The 24,780-nt window shown below is 34.6% G+C and overlaps 1 protein-coding gene across 7 annotated transcripts in view; it reads right to left on the bottom strand.

Annotated features, from left to right (window-relative positions):
• Positions 1–24,780, bottom strand: part of AHI1 (Abelson helper integration site 1) — a 200,305-nt gene that overhangs the window by 169,938 nt on the left and 5,587 nt on the right. For 6 of the 7 annotated variants that reach the window (XR_008664322.1, XR_008664323.1, XM_055324681.1 and 3 more), the window contains exons 3-7: positions 23,304–23,428; positions 14,536–15,101; positions 11,480–11,661; positions 2,777–2,996; positions 1,663–1,855 (exon numbers count right to left, since the gene is read on the bottom strand). Coding sequence is in view for 5 of the 7 variants with exons in the window: in XM_055324681.1 (XP_055180656.1) it covers positions 1,663–1,855; positions 2,777–2,996; positions 11,480–11,661; positions 14,536–15,101; positions 23,304–23,428 (1,286 nt within the window). In the remaining 2 variants the exon portion in view is untranslated. Of the gene's footprint in view, positions 1–1,662; positions 1,856–2,776; positions 2,997–11,479; positions 11,662–14,535; positions 15,102–23,303; positions 23,429–24,023; positions 24,055–24,780 lie in introns of those variants that run through there. The other variant, XM_055324682.1, reaches the window with a different exon arrangement.

The raw sequence follows: 24,780 nt of genomic DNA on the forward strand, positions 1-24,780 counted from the left end.
TACTCTGGAAAACAGTATTAGAAGTTCCTTAAGTTAAAAATAGAACTATCCTATGACCCAGCAACTGCACTACTAGGTACTTATCTAAAGGCTACAAAAATAGATTCAAAGGGGCACATGCACCCCAATGTTTATAGCAGCACTATTAATAATAGCCAAATTATGGAAAGAGCCCAAATGTCCACTGACTGATGAATGGATAAAGAAGATATGGTATGTGTGTATAAAAACACACACATAAACAAGTACAATGGAATATTACTGAGCCATCAAAAAGAATGGAATCTTGCCATTTGCAACATGAATGAACTAGAGTGTATTATGCTAAGTGAAATAAGTAAGAGAAAGACAAATACCATATGATTTCAGTCACATGTGGAATTTAAGAAACAAAACAGATGAATATAGGGGAAGGGAAGAAAAGATAAAATAAAAACAGAGGGAGGCAAATCAGAAAAGACTCTTTACTACAGGAAACAAACTGTGGGTTGGTGGAGGGGAGGAGGGTGGACTAAGCAAGGTGATGGATGTTAAGGAGGGCAATTGTTGGGGGCGAGCACTGGGTATGTTATATATAAGTGATGAATCACTAAATTCTATTCCTAAAACTAAAAAAACAAAACTCCACCCCCCCCCAAAAAAAACCTTAGGAAGCAACGAAAAAATGTCATATTCCAACAATCTTTCTTAAATTTATGAATATTACTAAAATGAATGTGAACATTATAACCAAATTTCTCTGACAAAGAAAAAGTTCCTTGACAAACAAGTTACATCACTCTTTAAAAAATCACAGCTCTGTATAAATCATACAACATAATCACAGATGTAATGGTGGAATATTCATATCACAAACATATACAGATCATCTGAAAGTTAAAAGAGCATAAAAACAAGTAATTCCACAAAATCAGTCCTTGGCGTTAGTCATGCCCCTGCCTTTCCAATGCTAATTTTCCTCATCTTGCTTAAACTGAGAGGTTTTCTTCACTTCTCTTTGCTTAGGGAGAGATGCCACAAAGTAGAGAAATGTGTATTTTAGATTCAAACCACCTACAAATTACCTACACTTAAAATTGGAGTAACTTTGGGTAAGTAAACTTTATACTCTGAACCTTGATTTCCTTTGTATAAAAACATTAGTATAACAACTCGGCTCAAAGGCCATCTATTTCATAAAATGTTCCCTGATTGCTCTGACCCTCCATTCACCCTCCCCTATCTAGGAAGCTCTACTTCATTTTGGTTATATATTACATTATGTTAGTCAAATGATCTGTGTATTTCTCTCAGTTGTATATAAACTCTAAGGGGGTCTGATACAAAAATGAGTTTACATTTTGTAAAATGGGTTAAAAATGGAGGATTGTATAGCTATAGATTAGATTCATCACTTAAGTTTATAGTCATGGCATTACTATCAGAATTAAATAACAGAGTGAATTACACGGCTAATTACTCACAATGGTAAATACTCAGCAAATATGCTATTACCTGTATTTCTCAATTATATCTCCATAGCATATTACAAACACTAAATCCTAGAGATTAAGTCCTCACACTATTTTGTTGCATTATTAAAATACTAAAAACAATAGTTTACATTTATGCTATTAAACTATTAACCAAAATCTAGTTTTAATTGGTCTATTCTATTCATACCTCAAAAAACAAGATGACTTTAGGGCTCTCATCAAAATCTCGAAGCAAATAGGGAAAGTTTTCATTAAATATAATTTGTTCTTCCCACTCTGGAAGTCTTGATTTTAACTGTTTAAAATCATATGGCTGGGTCATAATAGGAAGAATGTAATCCACACTCTCTTTTTCATAGTAAGATGAAACAGGCCGTCCACTGTCCAAAAAAAGATACTTTCATTAACACATTTCTTTATGATAATTTTGAGATGAGAAAAAAATATAGTGTTCAAGGTGAAGAAATAATGAATAGTCATGATATATAATGAAAAATTATTTTTGTTGTCCACTGAGAAAATTACAAATTTTAAGATGTAGAAGTGGTAGCATCCTACTATCTTGTATTTACTTACTACTGATTGGTTTCACAGAATTATCTTATTATAGAAATTTAAAGTGAGAGTGCAGCATACAGAGCTAGACTCCTTCATTATCGTAAATGAGTTTGGAATAAAATAGTACAGTACACATTGAAAGAAAACGAGCATAAAAGAATTGCAAACGCTTTCAACTGTGCCATATTTTTTGTATGCCCTAAGATAACTGAATAACTTAATTTTGATAATCTTCATGTTCCTCATCCTTGTAATTTTTCCAAGCAAATGACCTTTTCAGATTCTAGTATAATCATTTATTTTACTCTGCTTTCTATTTATAAGCTTCAAGCATGTATCAGCTATAGAAATAATATTAGAAAAAATTAAAGATTCACTGTTTTCATCTGAGGCCCAAATAACAACTTCAAAAGAAAGATATAAAGCTAGACAATTAAGGCATGTTCAGTGCAAACACAGTGATTTACACTGCAAGTTCAATGCCATAAATTAGTCATTAAGTTTGGCAGAAGCTGTCTCGAACCCCCTCTACTTCAAATGAATCACTAAATTAACAATGTTCTCTATCTCTCCTATAAAACATACTGATCAGTATCAATGGTTGATGAACACCTATCACCAGTAAATTATTCTCTAACACAAATCCTTAGCTTTATTTCCATTGACTTTCAAGGGCAGAAAAGAGGACTTCTACTGTAGACAGTTTCAATTTCAAGGGTTGGCTGTGCAATTTAAAAAATTACCTATCATCTTTCTTGACATACTGACCAGTATTCTCATCAATCACATGAATTTTTACCATCGGGTGAGAAATCATAAAATCAGACTTAAGTCGATCAGTACGATGAATGTAAACTCCCAGGACAAGATCATCATCAAGCAAACATTTGGGATAAACTGGACTATCTCGGCTTGTTACTTCATGAACACCATCACCATCAGTGTCTTCATTATTATCAGAAACTAAGTGCATGGAAGAAAAAGAACACTGTAATTAACTGTTGCCACAACAATAAATTCAACAGTATATACTGAATTTACACACAATCTAATCTTTAAAATCCATGACTATTTATCTTTGTTAACAAAGCAACTTCAAAGGAAAAGAAAGCAAAAGCCAGACATTAGCAGACTGCACTCTAAGAATAAAATATTATTTATTAATGCACTGAAATAGGGTGACAAATCTTTTTTTTTCCCTAACAAGGACCAAGAATACCAAAAAAGAAGACAATGAGAACCAAAAAACAAAAAAGTGATTTTTATCTAAGTATTTCCTGTGGAATATGCATCACTCAATTAATTTATAACTGTAATTTCTACTTCTCAGTAGGATGTAATAGGATGTGGCAGATCAATGCTTTCTGTAACAACTTGAGAAAGCCAAATGAATTACAAAAACCTATTTTTAAAGGCATCAGGCCAATACAGAGACAATGTACAGCAGACAGACTAAAATTCCCAAGAGGGAGAATCATTCCGTGGTATGCTGATGGACTGGCAGCTGTTTTAGTCTTTGGGGGCATTTGCTGATTCAGGGTGTGGGCTGAGGATCAGGGTCTGGCCTCTACAAAGGTCACCACTGGGAGGAAGGGTACCCGCAAACTTTTAGTGGTTGATGGGGCAGCAGCAGTCAAATCGGAGATTGAGGAGCTTCAAACATGTAGCTGATATTCCCCCACAAAACTGAATTCTGAGGCTATGTGAGAGGCTAGGAGGTAGTGAAATCTCCCAGGCTTGTGACACTAAGGAAATGATGACCCACAGGGGGAGGGGCCTGAAACAAAACAGGCAAAATAAAGCCTCAGAGGGCACGGTCAATCTTCACCTATAGCTACTTTTATCTGGGGTCACTTACCAATTCTGGGCACCACTAGAGGTTGGGAATACAGGCATGGCCCCAGCAGAGGGCCCCTACTAGAGAACAAAGAAGTCAGCAGAGATTTTGGTGTTCACATGGAGCTGAAGTGACAACAATGGAGACCTCAGGGCCCTCAAATACATAGCCAGTCTCCCCTTCAAGATATTTGCCAAATTTGGAGGAGGGCTAAAGGACCAGGCTGAAAAAATTCAGAAGGGCAAAACTGAATCTCCCACAGTCTTTTAGGCTAAGGAGACAAAAATACTTGATAGAGTCTCAGCTCAAAACTCCTGGAAGGCCACAACCTACAAATGGGGCAAATCAAAGATAAAGTCTTTATTAAAATTATAATCCCGCCCTGACATAGCTCAATTCCTGATGGATTAAAATCAGCTTTCCACCTTATCTGCCTAAGAGAGTAAAGAGGAAACCTCCTCTAGTAGAAGATAAAATCATCTGGAGCCTCTAGCACACACAATATCCAGCATATAATAAAAAGTTACTAGACATAAAAGAGGCAAGACTTACAACCAGGAGAAAAGTCAGAAAATAGAATCTGAAAAAAAAAAAAAAAGAAAAAAAGAAAATAGAATCTGACAAATAGAAGCTGACCCCCAGATGATTCAGACTGGAGTTAGCATACAAAGACTTTAAATAACTATGATTATTAATATGTTCAAGAAAAAAAGGAAAAGATGTGTTAAAATGGAAACTCTACAGAGAAGGAACCCATTAAAACAAACAAACACCCAACAGGTATTCTGGGAATGAAAAATACAGGATCTGAGAGGTGCCTAGGTGAATCAGTCAGCTGAGCATCTGATTTTTGATCTCAGCTCAGGTCTGATCTCAGGGTTGTGAGTTCAAGCCCTGTGCCTGGAGGGCTACTTAAAAAAAAGGCGCTGTGCCTGGAGCCTACTTTAAAAAAAAAAAAAAACAGCATCTGAAATTAATAACTCAATATATAGAGGTGTTTAACAGCATACTGGACACAAGGACAGACATGATTAGTGAAGTAGAAAAAAGATCAGTATCAATAACCAAACTGAAGCATAATGGAAAAAAATTTAAAAAGAATATAGGGAAAAAACATAAGAAACATGCAGTCACAGGTAAAAGAACATATGTGAATTCATAATCTAGAAAAAGAGAAAGGAATAATAAAGAAGCCACAATCTAAAAAGTAATGGCCGAGAATTTTCCACAACTGATAAATGATATCAACCAGTAAACTCTAAGCAGGATAAATTCTAACAAAGCTATATCTAAGCATAATGTGATAAAACACTGTCATCAAAAGCAAAAAGAAAATCTAAAGATAAGTCAGAGGAAAAAAAGTCACAATCCCACTAATGAGACATAACTGCTGGACACAGAAATACGATGGTAGCCAAAAGACAGCTGTATGACTTCTCCAAAGTACTAAACAAAACCAACCTGTAACCTAAAATTCTATGCTAGCAAATAGGGTTCAAAGGTGAAAGTAAAGACATTTTAACACAGTAAAATCTGAGGGAATTAGCAGGCCCATACTAGGAGAAATACTAAACTGAACTCTTCAAACAGATATAAAAAAGAAAAATGTAAATTCATTAACAAAACAATAAATTTGGGGGTGAATATAAATTAATATCAGCTGGGGCACCTGGGTGCCTCAGTGCCTGAGCATCTGCCTTTGGCTCAGGGGGTGATTCTGGGGTCCTGGGATCAAGTCCCACATCAGGCTCCTCACAGGAAACCTGCTTCTCCCTCTGCCTCTCTTATGAATAAATAAAATCTTTAAAAATATTAGTATCAGCTGTACAAAACAGTCACTATAATAGCTGTGAAGTTTAAAATACATGCAGTACTAAAATGCCTGACAAGAAACATATGAGGCAGGAGAAAGATGCAGGAAATGCACCTGACAAAATACGGATGGAATTAAACTATTCTAATGTTCTGGCAGTGTTGGGAAAACATGTTTTGCTAGGGAATTAATTTGTATTAGACCATAATAAATCAAGAATAAACTTAATGTACTTGAGGATAACAATTAAAAAACTGTAAAAGAATGTATAATTAACAAGTTAATATAAAAAGAAAAAATTTTAAATAACATGATAAAAGAAGACAAGAAGAAAAAGGAATATAAGACAGGAGAATCATACACAAAACAGTGAGATAATAAATATAAGAACACAGAAAGATTGCAAATAAGATTTGCTTTTCACATTTACTGAGGGTCTTCCCCCAAGGAGCTCACAGGCTGGGGGCTGAGACGCCCCCACCCCTGCCATGTTCTAGGGTAGGGGAAGAAAAGAGGTGAAGGCAAAAAAGGTAGGAAATGCAGAGACACTGTGTTCCAAACAAATGGGATGCAAAGTAGGCACAGGCAAGAAGGCTGGGGGGGTAGGATGGGTGAGAAATGGAGTAATGGCAAGCTCTCTCCGGACCTGAAGACATAAGGACTGGCTACCCCTCCTCCACCAAGTTGGCACTAGCTGGCAATGTATTGTGGGTAATGACAAAGAAATGAGGATAGGAAAAACTGTACTATGAAACTGCAAGTAGGGTTTGAGGAAAATAAATTATTAGAGATAAAAAAAGAACACTGTATAATGATTGCTCTTATACACTGAATACTTGTGTCCCATAAGATTCATATTCAAATCCTAACTTCCAGTGTGATAGTACTAAGAGGTAGGGCCTTTGGGAGGTGATCAGGTCATGAGGGTAGAGCCCTCATGAATGGGATTAGTGTCTTTATAAAAGGGAGCCCAAAGAGCTACTCTACTATATGAGGTTATAATGAAAGACATCAGTCTACAACCAGGAAGTAGGTCCTCACCAGACACCAAATCTGTGCGTGCCTTGATCTTGGACTTTTCAGGGTCCAGAACTATGCAAATAACTGTTTATTGTTTAAGCCATCCAGTCTATGATATTTTGTGATAGCAGCCTAAATGATTAAGACAATTTGGAAGTGTCAATTTAATAGGAAGATATAACAATCCTAAACATGAGTTTATTCAGTAACATAATTTCAAAATATGTATTTTAAAAAACCTAACGGAAATAAAAAGAAACAGAAAAACCCAAAATCACAGTGCAAATCTGAATACTTGTCTCAACAAATGGACAGAGTAAGTAGGCCAAAAAACTCAGGATGATGAGCTGGACACAATAAACTTGATCTGATGAACACAGGACACTGCACCCAATGACATGAGAATTCACATTCTTTTCACGTGCACATGGAGTATTTATCAAATTGACCATAAACTGATCATAAAGAAAACCTCAATAAATTCAGAGATTGAAATCATGCACGGTATGTTCTCTGACAACAATAGCAGATAGAAACCAAAACAAAATGGTAACTAGAGAATGACCTCCTGGTTGAGATGAAACAATATACTTCTAAAAATGGGTGATCAAAGGACAAATTGAAACAGAAATTAGAAAATGTTTTTATTGAATAAGATATATTAAATGTGGGATGCAGCTAATGTACTTAGATGAGAAGTTCAAGTCTTAAATATGTATAAAGACTGAAATCTTAGAAAATCTATCTTGCAAAGCTAGAAACATTAAATTAAAGAAAACAAAATGAAGAAACCAATATAAATAAAATAATCAAATTAGTACACAAATGTACAAAAGATAAAATCAAAGCCAATGGCTGATTCTTTGGAAACTGAAAATCCTGAGACTGGTCAAGAAATTGAGAAAAAACAAATTATCAATATAAGAGACATGCTTTCAGATACTATAGACAAACAAAATTTGAAAACGCAGATTAAATGATCAAATTCCTCAAGAAATACAGTCTCTCAAGGCTGACAGAAGATACAGAAAATATGAAGAATGATATTTATTATAGAAACTAAATCTTATTTAAAACTTTTCCCACAAAGAAATCTTGGCCTAAAAGGTTTCATTAGTAAATTCTTTCAAACATTTATGGAAGAAATAATACCAGTTTATACAAATGTTTCCACAGAACTGAGAATGATGAAAAATTTCCCAATTGTTTTTAAGATTATCAAAAAACCTTGATATCAAAAACTCTGGGTATTTCAAGAAAGAAAAAGTACAAATCATTCTCTCTCATGACCCCAGATAAAAAATCCTAAACAAAGTATCAGCAAATCAAATCCAGTAACAGATTAAAAAAAAAAAAAAAATATATATATATATATATATATTTAGAGAGAGAGAGAGAGAATACATCATAATCAAGCAGCAGGTCCCTCTAATCGCTGCCAGGAACACAAAGATAGCTTAATATTCAAATAATAATGAACTACATTAATAGAAAAAAATGGTGAAAATTTAAATAACCAAGTTGAAAGATACAAAAAAAAGCACGTAGTAAAATTCAGTATCTCTTCATGATTTTAAAAAACCATTAGCCAATTAGAATACAAAGTAACTCATAAACTTGATAAAGATATTTACAAAAAAGCCCACAGCAAACATTACACTATGCAGTGAATTAATGGAAGCTTTTCCCCAAGGTATTTAACACTATAATGGAAGTACTAGCCAGTGTTTTGAGGAAAGAAAAGATATAAGGACTAAAAAAGGCACAATGAAAAACAATCATTATTAACAGATGATATGACTGTGTATGTAAAAATTCAAAACAATGAGCTCTTAGAAGCAATAAATAAATTTAGCCAGAACACTGGATACAATGTTAATTTTTTAAAAATCAATTCCATTTCTCTTTGCATATATTTTTATGCATGTATGCAAATATACCTATCAGCAACAAACAAAATAAAAATTTAAAAAACAATGCCACTTATGACAGCTTTAAGAAACATCAAATACCTAGGAATAAATCTAAGGACAGACTCTTCTGAAACTTGAAATATTACCAAGATAAACTGGAGATGTAAATAAATGGAGGTGCATACCAATTTCATGGATGGCAAGAATTAATACTTTGTAAAGATATCAAGTCTATCTAGGTATTTGTTGAATTGCGAATCTCTTCTGATTCACCTAATCTGAATCATAATTGTGGGGGTTGGGGAAGGAAGAGGGAGAAAAGAGAAGCTGCTTTTAAAATTCATATGGAAATGCAGAGGGCAAAGGATAACCCAGGTAATGCTAAGAAGAAAAAACTGTTGGAGTACATACATAACTGAATAGTGAGATCTATCATAAACTACAGTAATTAAATCATAGTTGTGTTGATACGAAGAGTCTAATGTAACAGAATAGAAACTGATCCATTTCCGTAGTCATGTTACTTCTGATAACAGTGACACTGCCATACCACGGAAAAAAAAGATGCTCTCTTGTGTAGATGGTATTAGATCAATTACACATTCACAGCAGAGAAAAAAGGGTTTTAACTACTACCTCTCTCTCACCATACACAGGGATCAATTGCAGATGAACTGCAGAGCTAATTGTGAAATGCAAAACAAAAAACTTAGAAATAATACATACAAAAACATCTTCATGACTTGGGAAAGATTTCTTACATCACAGAAAACACTTGGCATCAAAGGAAAAAATGGGTAAATAGGGCTATTGTCAAATTCTACTTTTCAAAAGAATTCAGTAATAGTAAAACCCAGAGTGGGAAAATGTCTGCAATATATATCTATATGTATCTGAGAAAAGACTGATGTCTAGCTATATAAAACATTCTCATAAATTATAAAAGACAATTCTATTTCTTAAAAATACACACAGAAGACAAATTTACAAATAAATCCAAGCAGACAGTAAACATGAAGAAAATGCTCACATTGGAAGCCCTCAAACACTGCTAATAAAATTAACTGGTACACCAACTCCAGAAAATGGGAAGAATTTATTAAAGTGAAAAATACTCATAATCTCTGACAGTGACTCTCTCCTAAGAAGATGCCCAACAAAATAAATATATTAGAAAGCAGTTAGGAACACTTTCGAAGTTTTTCTTTTTTTTTTTTTTTGATGCTAGATTTAAGGAATCACAGCCATGTTCCCAAGTAGCATTTTCCAAGCTGTGTCCCACCTGTTAGTAGTTCTAAAAGACACAAGAATTTCATAAAGGATTCTATGCTAAAAAAATAGATATCCAACAAAAATGTATATTTATGCTCACTAAAAGACATAACTAGAATATACTAGCTTTATCTGTAATCATCTAAAACTACAAACAGCTTAAATGTCCATCAGTACAATCAGTGAATTATTGCAGTATATTCACACAATGGATACCTATACAGTGCAAAAGCAGAACTGATAATTAGCTCAACTACATACAACACAGTATAAAAATCTCACAGAAACAATTTTGAGTGAAAGGAGCCAGGTGCAAAGAGCACAGTATTTCTGCTTCTATTTACATTAAAGTAGAAAACCAGGCAAAAATAAACTGTGTTAGATGTCGAGATAATGTTTACTCCCAAAGGGCAATGAATGTGAAGGGGATTGAAGGGGTTTTTGTTCATGATGTTGTTTCTGGATTCGGATGACAATTTCATAGGCGTGTTCAGTCTGTGAAAATCCACTAAGTGGATTTGTGGTATAACTTGTAACACGTACACTTTTCTTTATGTATATCACACTTCAATAAAGGTTTTACAAACACGTAGTAATGAACCATGAAGCATCATCAATAGCATATCCAATGAATAACTACCATAAATTCTAAAATTGCCTATTTTGGTCCCAATTTTTCACCAATTAGATGGAAATTGGGAAGGAAAAGATGTAAGAAATAGGGAAAATGCAATAACAGAGAAAAATAAGAGGAGAAAAAAATGAGTAAAGAGGAAGATAGAAAGCAAGGATCAGGGGAAGGAAAGCAGGAAGGAAAGACAGAAGCTGAATTAGGCTGAGGATGTGGCAAGGCAATCATGTGTGACAGATTACACACCTGAAATATTTACTGGCTGTTGTTGCCCATTTATAGCTTTTAACAAATAGGAATCTTAATTATATAGGGATTCTAAACTCAATGGCATAAAAAAGAAATCTGTGCACAACGGCAACTACAAAGTTAATGTCATTCTAGGGTTCAGTTAAATTAAGTCAAGAATTAGAGATGACTTAAGTAATATTAACTCACCACAGAGACCCACAGTTACAAATAAATGAATGATTTATTATACGTGAATCCAAGAACAAATGCCAAATATAGCTGACCTTTGAACAATTCTCGGGTTGGGGCGCCAAACCCCTGCATGTTTGCAAATCTGTATTTAACCTCTAACTCCCCCAAAACTTTACTAACAGCCTATTGGTCACCAAAAGCTTTGCTGATAACCTAAACAGTCAATCAACACATATTTTGCATGTGATGTGTATTACATACCGTATTCTTACTCTAAAAGCAAGTCAGAGAAAAGAAAATGTTGTAAGAAAGTCCTAAAGAAAATACATTTATATAGTACTGTACTTATTTATTGAAAAAAGTCAGTGTAAGTGGTTGTGGAAAGTTCAAATCCATGCTGTTCAAGGGTCAACTGTATTCTATTCTGGATTTCTAAAATTATAGTCTTTGGGACTAGATTTTTAGTTTTAAGGATTCACCTAAAATCAAGTTATTTCTACCAAGTCACACATTTTTCTCTTAATTTGGATAACAAACCTGATTTAGCCTTCTTTTTCTTTTTCTTTGATTTGCATTTTGTGTCATCTTGCATGCTGTCTTCTACATTGTCTTCCATTGAGCTTATTTTACCATCTTGATGAGAATCTGAGGTAACTGTTTTAACTGGAGATCCCTTCTTTTGTTCACCTTCACCTGTGTCATTGGAGATGTTCGATATACTGCAAATACAATCCAAGTACAAACCATTACAAATACATTCTTCTTCTTAATGATGCAGCAAAGTGAACAGTAAAGGGAGTTAAGAATAATCCTAAAATCAGTATTACTTCTTGTTAGGGACAATTATTAAAATGGTGACATGTCAAATTAGGTATCAATGGGTATTATTTTATATTTGGTGATGAGTTATATACCCATGAGCCAAATTAAATTTGAGCTCTAAACTCCCAGAAAAGATGAAATTGTATTTTATGAGCAATAGACCTGTTTTTCTGTAGAACTGATCAAAACATCCTCAACTTTGCTGCTAAGCAAATGATTAATGAACAAATTTCTAAATCATTTAAAAGCAAAAAAGTATTCTAAGTTTGTTCTGCTTTCAAGAGGCTTCAGATATTCAACTTTTTATTTCTAGGTAACAATTAATTGCTTGTACTTTCCAGTGGCTGGTATGCCACATTTTCAGAAGGCTATTATTGAAATGAAAATCTGCATCACATGAACTAATAAATGGTATGGGATAGCAGCATAGAGTTATTACACTCAGTGGTAGAGAGAAACCAGACTATTAAAGTTTGTAATTTGGGATCCCTGGGTGGCGCAGCGGTCTGGTGCCTGCCTTTGGCCCGGGGCGCGATCCTGGAGACCTGGGATCGAATCCCACGTCGGGCTCCCTGCATGGAGCCTGCTTCTCCCTCTGCCTGTGTCTCTGCCTCTCTGTCTCTGTGTGACTATCATGAATAAATAAATAAAATATTTAAAAATAAATAAATATAGTTTGTAATTTATCGAGGAAAAATCTGCATCTAAATAAACTCACTTCTAATATAGTCATATTTTTTAAAAAGAGGTTGAGAAATAAAAATATTAAAGAAATATTACAAAATATTTGAAAGCTAAGCTATTTTATCACATCACCAAATACTATTATTTAAAGAGAACTACCTTTCACATGCCACAGTCATGGAACCCATGGTTTTATTTAAAATTCATGAACATTTAATAGTGAGTATGGCTTAACAGTTCATAACAGATATGACACTCTAAGATTGATTTATGGTATACTGTAGCAAGTGGCCTCTAAGATGGCCTTCAATGATCCTCACCTCCTACCATTAGTATCTTTGTCTAACCCTTTCCCCCTTGATTGTGGGCTGGGTCTGGTGACCCACTTATAGACAAAATATGACAAAAGTAATGGATGCCACTTCCAAGCCAAGATTAGGTTCCATAAAGACTGACTTCTCTCTTTCTCTCGCTCAGCTCTCTGAGAAAGCAAGTGGCCATATTGTGAGTAGCCCATATGGAGAGGTTCATGTGGCAAAGAACCGATGATGTCTCTGGCCAAAAGTTAGTCAGAATCTGAGACCTGCCAAGCACCAAATGAGTGAGTTTAGAAGTGGATCTTCCAAGTGTTCCAACATCTCTGTCACTTGCAGATCCTCCTCCAGCCAAGCCTTAAGATGACTATACCCCCACTGACATCCTGAAAGTAGCTGAGTCAGTGGTACCCACTTAAGCCATGCTCAGATTCCTGATCCACAGAAACTGTGAGACAATAAATGTTCATTGTTTTGCTAAGTTCTGGAGTTTTCTTATGCAGGAACACGGTTAATACATATATGAACACGTTCATATAGCAACTCTTTGCTCTCCTTTTTGTTATCACTGGTAGTCTAGCTTTTAGTAAGAGGAATTATTATTGTTTGTATTTATGTATGTATGCATTTATTTATTAATGAGAGGCAGAGAGAGAGAGAGGCAGACAGAGGCAGAGGGAGAAGCAGGCTCCTCGCAAGGAGCTCAATGTGGGACTCGATCCCAGGACCCTGAGATCTCGCCCCAAGCCAAAGACAGACAGATGCTCAACCACTGAGCCACCCAGGTGTCCCAAGGGAAATTATTTTTAGATGAGGACATTAAAGGAAACTGTCCCCAAACACTGGAAAATAATCAAATATAGAATATTCCTACCTCAAGTTATTTACATAAATGTGGATTACAGAAGCAAAGTTAAAGACATTTTCTATCTTGTTTTCCCCAGAGAGATATATAAATATGAATATGATCACAGAAGTGCTCACATTACATATACTAACATATATGTATAAGCATCATATACATAAAAAGACTAAAATACCAAAATGCTTATGATTACCTTTGGATGCTTAGGTTACTTTACCTTCTTGTGTCTTTGTTGTATGTTCTATAATAAGCAAATATTTGTATAATAAAGGAAAAACACTATATTCATATAACCAAATAGGCATTTATAATTCAAAAAAGAGAAATACATTGGGTTTCTATTATTTAATAACCAGATCTAAATAAGTATTTATTTATTTTTTAAAGATTTTATTTTTTTATTCATGAAAGGCAGAGAGAGAGAGAGAGAGAGAGAGAGAGAGACACAAGCAGAGGGAGAAGCAGGCTCCCTGAACAGAGTCTGATGTGGGACTTGATCCCACACCCTCAGATCACGACATGAGCCAAAGGCAGACACTCAACCACAGAGCACCCAGGCATTCCCTGAATAAGTATTTAAGGGTAGAGACCCTAGAATAAGACTGCTAAGGTTTTAGTTTTAGTTCAGCTTCTTGCTGGTTCTGTGACTTAAATCCTTCAGGTTTCCTTATCTGCAAAATAGGGTGATAGTATTCTTCACGTTGTTACAAGGAATAAATGAGTTAATTCTTGTAAAGCATTTAGCACATACTAAAGTGCAATGGAAAAGGTAACTGTTATTATTATACTGGCAATGTATCCACAAGAAAGACTAAAAATTTTCTTAGTGTAACTACAGACATCACTCAAAAGCTGAGAATGTGGTTTTTTTTTAAAGAGGACACTTCATATTTTTCAATGCAAAGTACCTTGTTTCAGCTTTAGATGAAATTGGAACTTTCTTTTTTTTCTTTATTTTTTTCTCACTGTTCAATTTGCCATCATGCAATGAAGAAGTAGTATCTAGGGGAAAGTAAGTCAACTGTTCTTTGAGTTTTTTTCTTATTTTCTTCTTAATCTCCTTTGCCATTTCTTCAGCTACTTGGAGCTGGTATACTTGCATCAGTTCTTCTTCCTCATCTACATTATTATTTTCTCTTTCTTCATCTGCCTTCTCGCTCTTCTGATGAGCAACCCCTGGCTGTGACTTGGTACGTGCTTTCTGATGTGTGGAATCCACTTTCTTCATGGGAGTTTCCAGTTCCATTCCTTGTGCAGTCATCTGGAGTACCGTTTTAATAACTTTTTTACTTGCCTTCCATTGCCTGTCTTCCTCTACAGTAACATCATCTGGATTTTCAGGTGTTGACTGGGAATTCCTTAGTTTGCTTTTAGTGCCTGGCATGCTCTTCTCTAGGTTAGTAGTGTCTGAAGAACTGACATCATCACTTTTAGTTTCTTTACTTTTCTGAAGATTGCTTCTAACAGTATCAAGCTAGGAAAAGAAGACACAGTGACAAAGCTTCAGCCAAGCACAATTCAGTGATCTAAGACACAATGATCACAGTTCAGTGTATACTACTGGGAAAATCATTTCATTTTTTACTTGAACATACTAATACCATTCTAGACTGTCTCATTAGCACTATCCTAGTTTATTCTCTTGGCATTAGATTCATAATTTCTGAGAGTAACTTCAGATTAAATGAGATCATTAACATGGGGAAAAATACTTAATGACTTTCTAGAAGTGAATAAATTGCCCAAATCTCAAATGCTATTTTTCTCTTTGGCAGAATGATCCATACTTTAATTATAAGATATTTGAGAAATTGCTAAAAGAGCCAGAGTTAAAGCACTTCAGGTTCCCCAAAAGAAAACACACCCAAGTCATTTATCTTAATTCATAATCACATTCTAAAATCAAAAGTCTGTAGTTTAGAATTATCCTACAATTAATCCAAATACATCACCGAAAATGCTGCCAAATATTATAAAATTATGTTAAATCACAGACTAAACACACCTGGATATCTTTCTCTAATCAAAATTATTTTAAATGAGATATTTTAAATAAAAATGCTAGAAATCAAAGAGGAATGTTACTAGTAATAAAATAAATATTTTGAGAAATTTCCCAAGGATAAAAATATAGTCAGGATTAGATTAAGAAATTAGTAGGGATCCCTGGGTGGCGCAGCAGTTTAGTGCCTGCCTTTGGCCCAGGGCGCGATCCTGGAGACCCGGGATCGAGTCCCACGTCGGTCTCCCGGTGCATGGAGCCTGCTTCTCCCTCTGCCTGTGTGTCTGCCTCTCTCTTTCTGTGTGACTATCATAAATAAATAAAAATTAAAAAGAAATTAGTAGGAAAAAACATAGTCTATAGGAAAAGACTTTTCTAGAGAAGGGTGGTTCTGAAGAATCCATAAGCCCAGAGTCAAGTAAGCCCAAAGTGAAGTATCCCAGGAGGGGATAACCTGAGGATGACCAATTGAGGAGCTGGGAGGGACAGCTCTGTCCCCTACCTCCATTTGTGTTAGATGGTGACTTTCATTCAAAGGATAAAGCAGTTGAACATAGTGAGACATGGCAGCATGCTTCAGGTAGGTTCAACCCTCACCCATGACAGAAGTAGATTATGTTGGAAACAACCAATAGGCTGGAGAAGAGAGATTCTCCAATAGAAATATGACTAGATATCTAAAAGCTAATAAAAACTGAAGTTGCAAAATGAAAGGTCATAAATTCAATAAAACAGAAAAATTAATAAGGAGGGAAACTGAATTAAGAGCACAAACAAAATCAGAACTTAAAATAAATGTAATTCAAAAGCATACTGAATAAAAAAAACCGGCAGATGTTAGAATTAAAACTTTGAGTAACAGAAATAAAAGCTTAGGGGATGTGTTGAAAAACACAATGAAAAAAAAAAAAAAAAGAAAGAAAAAGAAAAGAAAAACACAATGGGCAAACCAAAGTGCTAGAAGATGGAAGCCAGTAACAAAATGAAGAATACTCTCAGAAATAGACCAGCTTATCAATGAAGACTAAACTTCAATTTTTAAAAAATCCTCATGTTTAAAAGTAGTTGGAAAATATCTAATACATGTGTAAGATGGAGAAATGTTGAAAAGATTAGTATCCCAATATATATCCAATATTTTACCATCTCCAAGACTCTTTTGCTTACCTAAAATAGATTTCCAAATTCTACCTATTCTTCAAGGATTAAATTATGGAGCCATACCTTTCAAAACATCTTCCCTGATCAAATCTAATAAAAAGGATTTCTCTTTAAAAATAAATTTATTTTTACATGTTCTGTTTCTAGAAGAAATATGTGCTTAAAACAGTTAGAAAGAAAAAATTAAAAATAAAAGAACTAGAAAACACGTAAAGAGAAAAAGACCCGAAGCTCAATTCTTACTCTACACAAGGAAAATCATTGCTAATCTTTTCAGAGACTTATTTTTGTCTCCTTGCTATGAATGTACTCATACCTCATAACTTTGAATTTCCATTATGTTAAAATGGAGTACATACAAATATTTTTACTTTCTCAGTGAGTACCAGAAATGTAGTGGCAATATGTACAAATGGTGAAGGAAATAATTGGAAAAAGATAACCAAGAATTAGAAATGGAAGAATTATGGTTTAGAAGATTTAAAAAATGGAATTATGGGACAGTTTAATCAGAGGAGGCTCAGTTTTTTATTTACTCTCTTCCACTTACCTGTCAGTCAATCTTTGTACTAATATCATTTACATTTTATACTGTGACTTTACATTTGTTTTTCATGTTTTGGCTTTATTCAATTAATTTTTAAAACCACACAATAAATACAATTTGTAGGTAGGGTATTTTTTGGTAGTAAATCATACATTCCACATCACTGTACTAATGTTTTTATTAGTTTTTAAATATCCAGCTTTTGGTTGTTTTCATTTCCTTTCTCTTTCTAACAACTTTATGGGATGATTTATAAATTTCCAAATGGCTTATAAATTTTCAATTCTGTTATTTCTAGTTTTGTTGTACTATAGTTAAAAAATCTATTTTATGGACTTTAATGTTTCAAGGATTAGATTATGACTGAATTTTGAAGTGCTCCAAATACATCTGTTTATGTTCTATTATCTCTTTGCTCATCCTTTTGTCTTTCTTTTTTTAAGCAGGAGGAAATCAAACAAGTTTAATAATATGCATCTTTGCTTCAGTTTGTTTTTTAAATCAGCTTTACTGAGATACAACTTACATATAAAATTCACCAATTTTAAGTACAAAATTAAATGAATTTTGGTAAATTTTGGTAAATACAACCACTACCATAATCACGATGTTAAACATTTCCATCATCCCACACGTTCTTGTACAAAGTCAACCTCTAGTCCTCCATGCCCTAATCCCACTCAAGTACTCATCTGCTCTCTATCAAGGTAGTTTTGTCTTGTCTAGAATTTCACATACATGGAATCATACAGTATAACCGGTTTCTGTGACTGGTTTACTTGGGATATCTTTTATCCCTTATAAAATCAGAGTATCTTTCTACACTGGAAGACTGAATCAACTACCTCTATTTTCCTATTTTTAATGTTTATTAATTTAGACTTTTACATTTAACTTTTTAAGATGTCTGAAATGTAATTTGGTGTGTACAATAAAATGAGGCTCTAACTGACCTTTTCCCTCCGAAGCAAAAGCAACTACATTAGCCCTAAACAACATGGGTATGAACTGTGTGGGTTCACTTATGTGTGGATTTTTTTTATAATGCATACCATATAGTACTATAAATGTATTTTCTCTTATGATTTTCTTAACATTTTCTCTGGCTTTATTGTAAGAATACTGTATATAATACATGTAACATATAAAATATGTGTCAATGGACTGTTATCAGTATCTAGTCAATAGGAGACTATTAGCAGTTAAGTGTTGGGGAAGTCAAAAATTAGAAGAATTTCAACTGAAACCCCTACTGTTCAAGAGTCAACTACATACCAATACTAGTTCTTGTATTATAACTTCTTGAAACATCTGGAAAAGCTACACTTCCCTCACTTTTTCTTTCAAATTTTTTAGTTAATCTTCCTTTTTTATTCTTCTGCATAACTTTAGTCTCATTTTGTCAACTGAAAAAAGTAGTCTACTGGAGACTGCTATTGCTGGGCCAACCTTCAAAGAACCAGCATATATAAAGTTCAAGCTTTCTGAAATACCTACTAATACAGAATCTGTATTTTCAAACAATTTATTTTTAAGATCTTGCAGGACTTTTGTGGCTTCTATATATGAAATCTTTATTTTCTGTCCCGCAGTATTTTTTCTGATTCATGGTTTCTAGGCTGTTAACAGATGATTTTTGTATACTTAACCTTGTTCACTTTCAATTGATTCACACAGGTTTTCTCAGAACATTACTATTTGGACTATCAATAATAAGCACTTACCCCCCTAGCTAAGAGTCACACATTTGTCCACGCTACCACTGACATATCGGGGAAGCAGCACCAATCAACTGTCATGAATAAAGCTCTGGAGTTATAAGGATCTGGATTCACTATTATTGGTTATAAGATCCTGGGTAAGTTCCTTGACCTCTCTGTGCCCCAGTTCTCCAAGCTGTACTCCCCATGACAGGATTCTTACATGCAGAGCACTTGGCATAGTCCCTGACATGCAGTAGGGACAAATATCAGGTGAAGAAAATCTCTAACATTATTTACATTTCTTGTCTAATTATATTTACTAAAACTTCAAAAATATTAATTATGGATCCTGATTTTAAAGGAAGTACTTGTTGGTGAAGTGTCTATAGGTTCATCCAAGGACTACTATCCTCTCTTCTCAAAGGGGACTCTGGGAACTCCCAAAATCATCTACAATAATACCTCAGAGAGTACATAATTACCACTTATGTGAACACCAAATTATTTTTTTCAAAAATCATTAATATCCTTTTCCAAGTAAAATATTATAGCTTTTCCCCTTATTTTTATATGATATGGTTTTTATTCAACTTATTTGTACTGATTTACTGATGTTGAATGATAGCCAATTTTTAAGATATTCTTTTTCTTTTAAAAGATTTATTTGAGAGAGCAAGCAAGAGAGAGCACAAACAGGGTGAAGGGTAGAGGGAGAAGCAGACTCCTTGCTGAGTAGGGAGCCCCATGCAGAGCTCAGAGCTCGATCCTGGGACCCCAGAATCATGACCTGAGCTGAAAGCAGACACTTAACTGACTGAGGCACTCAGGTGCCCCCAAATATTTTTTTTAATTACTTTTTTTTTTAAGAGAAAGAGAGAATGTGTGTGCGTGTGGAGGTTGGGGGGTGATGGCAGGCAGAAGGAGAGAGAGAATCTTAACCAGGCTCCATACCCAACAGAGAGCCTGACTCAAGAGTTTGACATGGGGCTCATCTCATGATCCTGAGATCATGACCTGAGCCAAAGCCAAAAGTTGGGACACTCAACCGAGTGAACCACCCAGGGAACACTAAGAGTTTATTCTTAAATTTCTTCTTTCATTACTTTTGTTTCTTTAAAAAAAAATCTGTTATTTTTTTTTTACCTCTGATGACTTTGATAATATAATATCTATTATATTATGGTATCTATTATTATAATAGTGTAATAACATAATAATAATAAAATAATCTATTTTACATATTATTTGTTTCACTTATTTTAAACTCCAAGATGAAGTAACTTCTGACTACACTTTAGGTAAAAGTACTAGTTATAGGACTTTCTCTGCAAGCTAGGAAACCTTTGCTCAACGTTTGAGAACAAGGTTTCTGTTATTTCACATTATCATGTACATTATCTAATATAAATCTTCAGTAATTATTTTTGGCAAAAATAATAAAGAAAGTTCTATATGTTTAACTGGTCTCAAAAGACTCTGCAAATGTATTTTCAGATCATAAGTTCTCTATTCTTAAATGCTTAATTTTGATTCCTCTTTCTGGAAATGATACTACATATTCAAATAATACACCTTCAATTGTATTCTTAACTCCTGTAGTAATTCTCTGTTAATTTCCATGTTCACTACTACTGACCTCACAAACAATGACACTTAGGTGGCCAGATTTCTTGTGACACAATTTTTTCCCTCAATATTATGTAGATATTGCTTTATCTAGATTTAGGGTTCCTAAGAGAAGCCAGAAATGTAGCAGATGTTTCTTTTTCTGTTGAAATACTTGCAAAATTAAATTTTCTCTTGAAATTAAAAAATTCTAAATATAGTTTTCATCTCATAAATTTTACCTAAAATGCAAGATAGACTCATCTCTTCCTACATCTTTCTGCTAATCATGCTCCTTCTACTGTTTTTGCTTCATTAACACCATATGGAAATGTAGGTCAAGTATTTCTTTCTATATGTCCTCATTACTTATTTCATTTTAATTTTTAGCCTTTTTTTCTCATGAAGAATGCCTCAAATTTATCTTCCTTACCACTAATTAGATTTTTCCATGGAACCAATTCTACTATTTTAGGCCTAAGATACAGTTTTTAAAAAGCAACTAAAGGCAGAATATGGAGAGACTGTGGTTTTAAATCCCACTCTATTTCTGGTTATATGGCTCTGGCAAACCTACATCTTTGTTAAGTGGTTTTTCTGTTCTGATGGTTATAAAACCTCTCATGCAAAATAAGAGCCCCAAAACCTACATTTCATGATTAACATGAGAATCAGAAATAGCACTTGGGAAACCCTTATCAGAGTGCCTAACAGATTGCTGAAAAACAATAAGGTGGATCTGCCATTATTATGAATTCTGTTATTACAGCCTTTTCCTTGCTTCCTTTTCTTATTTCAGCCTGGTTCCCTTCCAATCTCAGCCTGTCTGTACGTGTTTTTGTTCTGAAAAGGTCCCATTTCTCCATACGTTATTCAAAGAGGTCCTACTGGGTTGTGGTTAAGAGAGTGAGTTCTGTAGTCAAACTGTTAAGAGTCTGAATTCTAGTTCTGCCACTAACTATGCAAATTTAGGCAAGTTATTCAACCTCTTTGTGATCCAGTTTCCTCAACTATAAATGGAGATAAAACCTCATCATTTTGTTGTTTGTATTAAAAATTAGTGAATATATATAGAATGTTTAGAAATCCTTGAAAGATAGAAAGCACTGTTATTTAGTAAATAAAAGCAGGTATTCCTCCTCAAATTTTTAAAGTAAATCATTTAAAAAATATTTTGTGTTTCTCTAAGTCCTCCAGGAACATTCCCTTCTTTTGAGCTGAAAAATCTCTTCCTCAATAATTTTTCCTAAGATACTTATCCCTGAATTTAAAAAAAAAAAAAAAAAAAAAGTTTGCATGGCCTGCTATGTACCTAAGAAGTCTGGGTAGATTATGTCGAGTCACCTCACACTTGTGTACTCTGAACACCTAAAATGGACAATAGGTAAATGGCTAGCTCTCCTGCCCAGTTTTTGGTTATCCATTTAATTGAGCATTCCTGGCCTAAACTCACAAAGCCCAGGGCTAACAGTAAGAGAAAATATGAGGTTCTACTTTGAGTCCATAAAAATACCCTCAACTGTTTCCAGGGTTCTTTCTGATTTTGTCTAATGTATACCACCTTACCAAAAGGGAGGGCAGAAACTAATATGCAATGTTTCATCCACCATCTGCCACCATACTCACACTGATACCACCAAAAGAAGCACATTCTATAAAAGGGCAGCATCTACTATGGGAAACCTAATCTGCCCCATTCCATCGGTAGTTCTAAATTGGTATGCCACAGTAAACAGCTGTACTATGACCTTCTCACGTGTGTGCAGCTGGATTCTGGCCAATGTTAGTACTTATTTTTGCCTCGCTTAGAATATGTACTATCATGTTGATGGCTGCCAGGAAGAATATTAGAAGAGGTCACATGGCAAAATTCAGAACAGTGTAAAATTTGCTACAAGTAAAATATAAGTTATAAATAAGTCATAAAACTCTTGCCAAAGAAATACCATGTACTAATTACCAGAGCATGCATGAAATTATTTGTGCCTGTTGTGTGTGTGTGTGTGTGTGTGTATAACAGATTATGGTCAAAGGAGTACAAGTTTCAAGTAATACAGTGAAACAGGTATGAAGAGTACATTGTGGATACCATTACAGACTTTCTATAATACTCTGGAATCAGGATGCAGTCAATTGCTGATTTGTTTAGTACTGCTCTGAGTTCTGCATTTTTAAATCTTCAAGTGTGCTGCCAAAAAGTCTATCATTTGAAAGTGTGTCTCAAGTATAAAAGGATAATTATTGCCTTAAGATTCCATTGATTTCTCCTGGTTCTGCTGAGTAGACTCAGATGAGTAAGTCTAAATAAAGGTAAGCCACTGAATATCTTAAGTAAGATATTATTACCTAAATTCATCACAATTCTGGGTCGAAAATCTTAATTTTCTTTAAAAATGTGTAATATGTTGGCCAGTTGAGTTTGCCCATTCTCTCACCACTCTCATCAGTTTGTATATGTTATTCCTGTAGGATCACCACTGAAAACTGAACTCAGTGCCCTAAGAGTCATGTGGATTCTAACATAAGCTTTATTTTACCATGTGCTATCGACTATGAGATAGATTTATCAATTTCCAAAGTTCCTCAGAGGTTTAATATAAAAATCTAATTTCATGCAGATATATGTAAGTCATCATTATCAAACGATCAACTACTCACTGCAATTTTTTCTCCAGATTTGCCAATTTTTTTCTTCAGTTTTTTTCTTTCTTGAATGAGATCATGGTGGGTCTTAAGCAATTCCTCAAAGCAAACTCTGGTTTTTACTTTGGCTTCACTCTCCACTGCAAAGATAAAGAATCATCATTTTCTAAACAACTCTATTATAGCATATACCTGCATAATTATTATGTTAAAGAACACAGTCTTGTAGATACCTGCATGAGTTCTTTAGCTACCTTAGAACTGACCGATCTTTCCATCTTTTTAAATTTTTTTTAAAGATTTTATTTATTTATTCATGAGAGACACCGAGAGAGAGAGAGAGAGAGAGAGAGAGAGAGGGGCAAAGGGAGAAGCAGGCTCCCTGCAAGGAGCCCAGTGTGGGACTCCATCCAGGATCCCAGCCAGGATCTTGCCCTGAGCCAAAGGCAGACACTCAACCGCTGAGCCACCCAGGCATCCCCTTGGGCTTTCCTTCTTAAAAAATGTTTCTTTTGGTTATGGTGACACCACACTCACCTGTATCCCTCTTACCTTTTGGGCCATTCTCTCTAAAAGTTTCTATTACTAACTTTCTACTTGTGATGTATGGAGGCATCTACTACTGTTATGTGGCCTTACCCAATTTACTTAACTCTAAACTTCATCTTCGTTATCTATAAAATCAGAATAATCCTATGTTAAAGATCATTTGTGTGAAGAATAGCTAACACTTACCTAGTCAATAATCAGCATTTAAAAAATAAGAAAAGCTGAAAAGTTATTTTTTCTTTTAAAACTTAATCCAGATCATGTTATTTCCTTGCTCAAGACCTTGTGAGTTTCTCATTTCACTTAGAACTAAATGAGTCCTTCATATGCCTTACAGGGTTCTCACTTCCTGGCCTGCCTACCTCTACAGCTTGAAATCAACAGAAACAGCCCCTTAGATCCCTATATTCGGGCCATACTGCCCTTCTCACTCCTCCACCAGAATAAGCACCCTCCCATGTGAAGCTGCTTCTACTTGATGCAAACTTCCTTTAAACTTCTCAGCTACTTGGTGTTAAGCTGCCTGTTCAAATATTGCCTCTAAAGTGGAACATTTCCTCACAACCTCATCTAAATCTCCCCATGCCTCAGACAGCAGTTTTTTCTTTACAGCACCTAATCCAACTTGAAACTGTATAATTATTTGTGTATCTATACAAATAAATATATTGTCTCTGTCTCTCCCACTGTACTAGCTACCATCCCTACTACTATCATGAGACCTAGCACAGAGTACCTACTCAATAAATGCTGAATGAATGGGTGATTGCCCCAGAGCAGGTGTTGGCAAATTACGGCCTGCAGGGCAGTCACCTACTTTTATACATGAAAGTTTACTGAAATACAGCCATATCCACTCTTAAGAATTCTTATCGATGTTTTCCATGCTTCAATGGCAGAGATGAGCAGTTACGGCAGAGAATAAAACTAAAATATTTACTAG

Source organism: Nyctereutes procyonoides, unplaced genomic scaffold (genome assembly GCF_905146905.1).
Source record: "Nyctereutes procyonoides isolate TBG_1078 unplaced genomic scaffold, NYPRO_anot_genome, whole genome shotgun sequence".
Taxonomy (NCBI): Eukaryota; Metazoa; Chordata; class Mammalia; order Carnivora; family Canidae; genus Nyctereutes; species Nyctereutes procyonoides.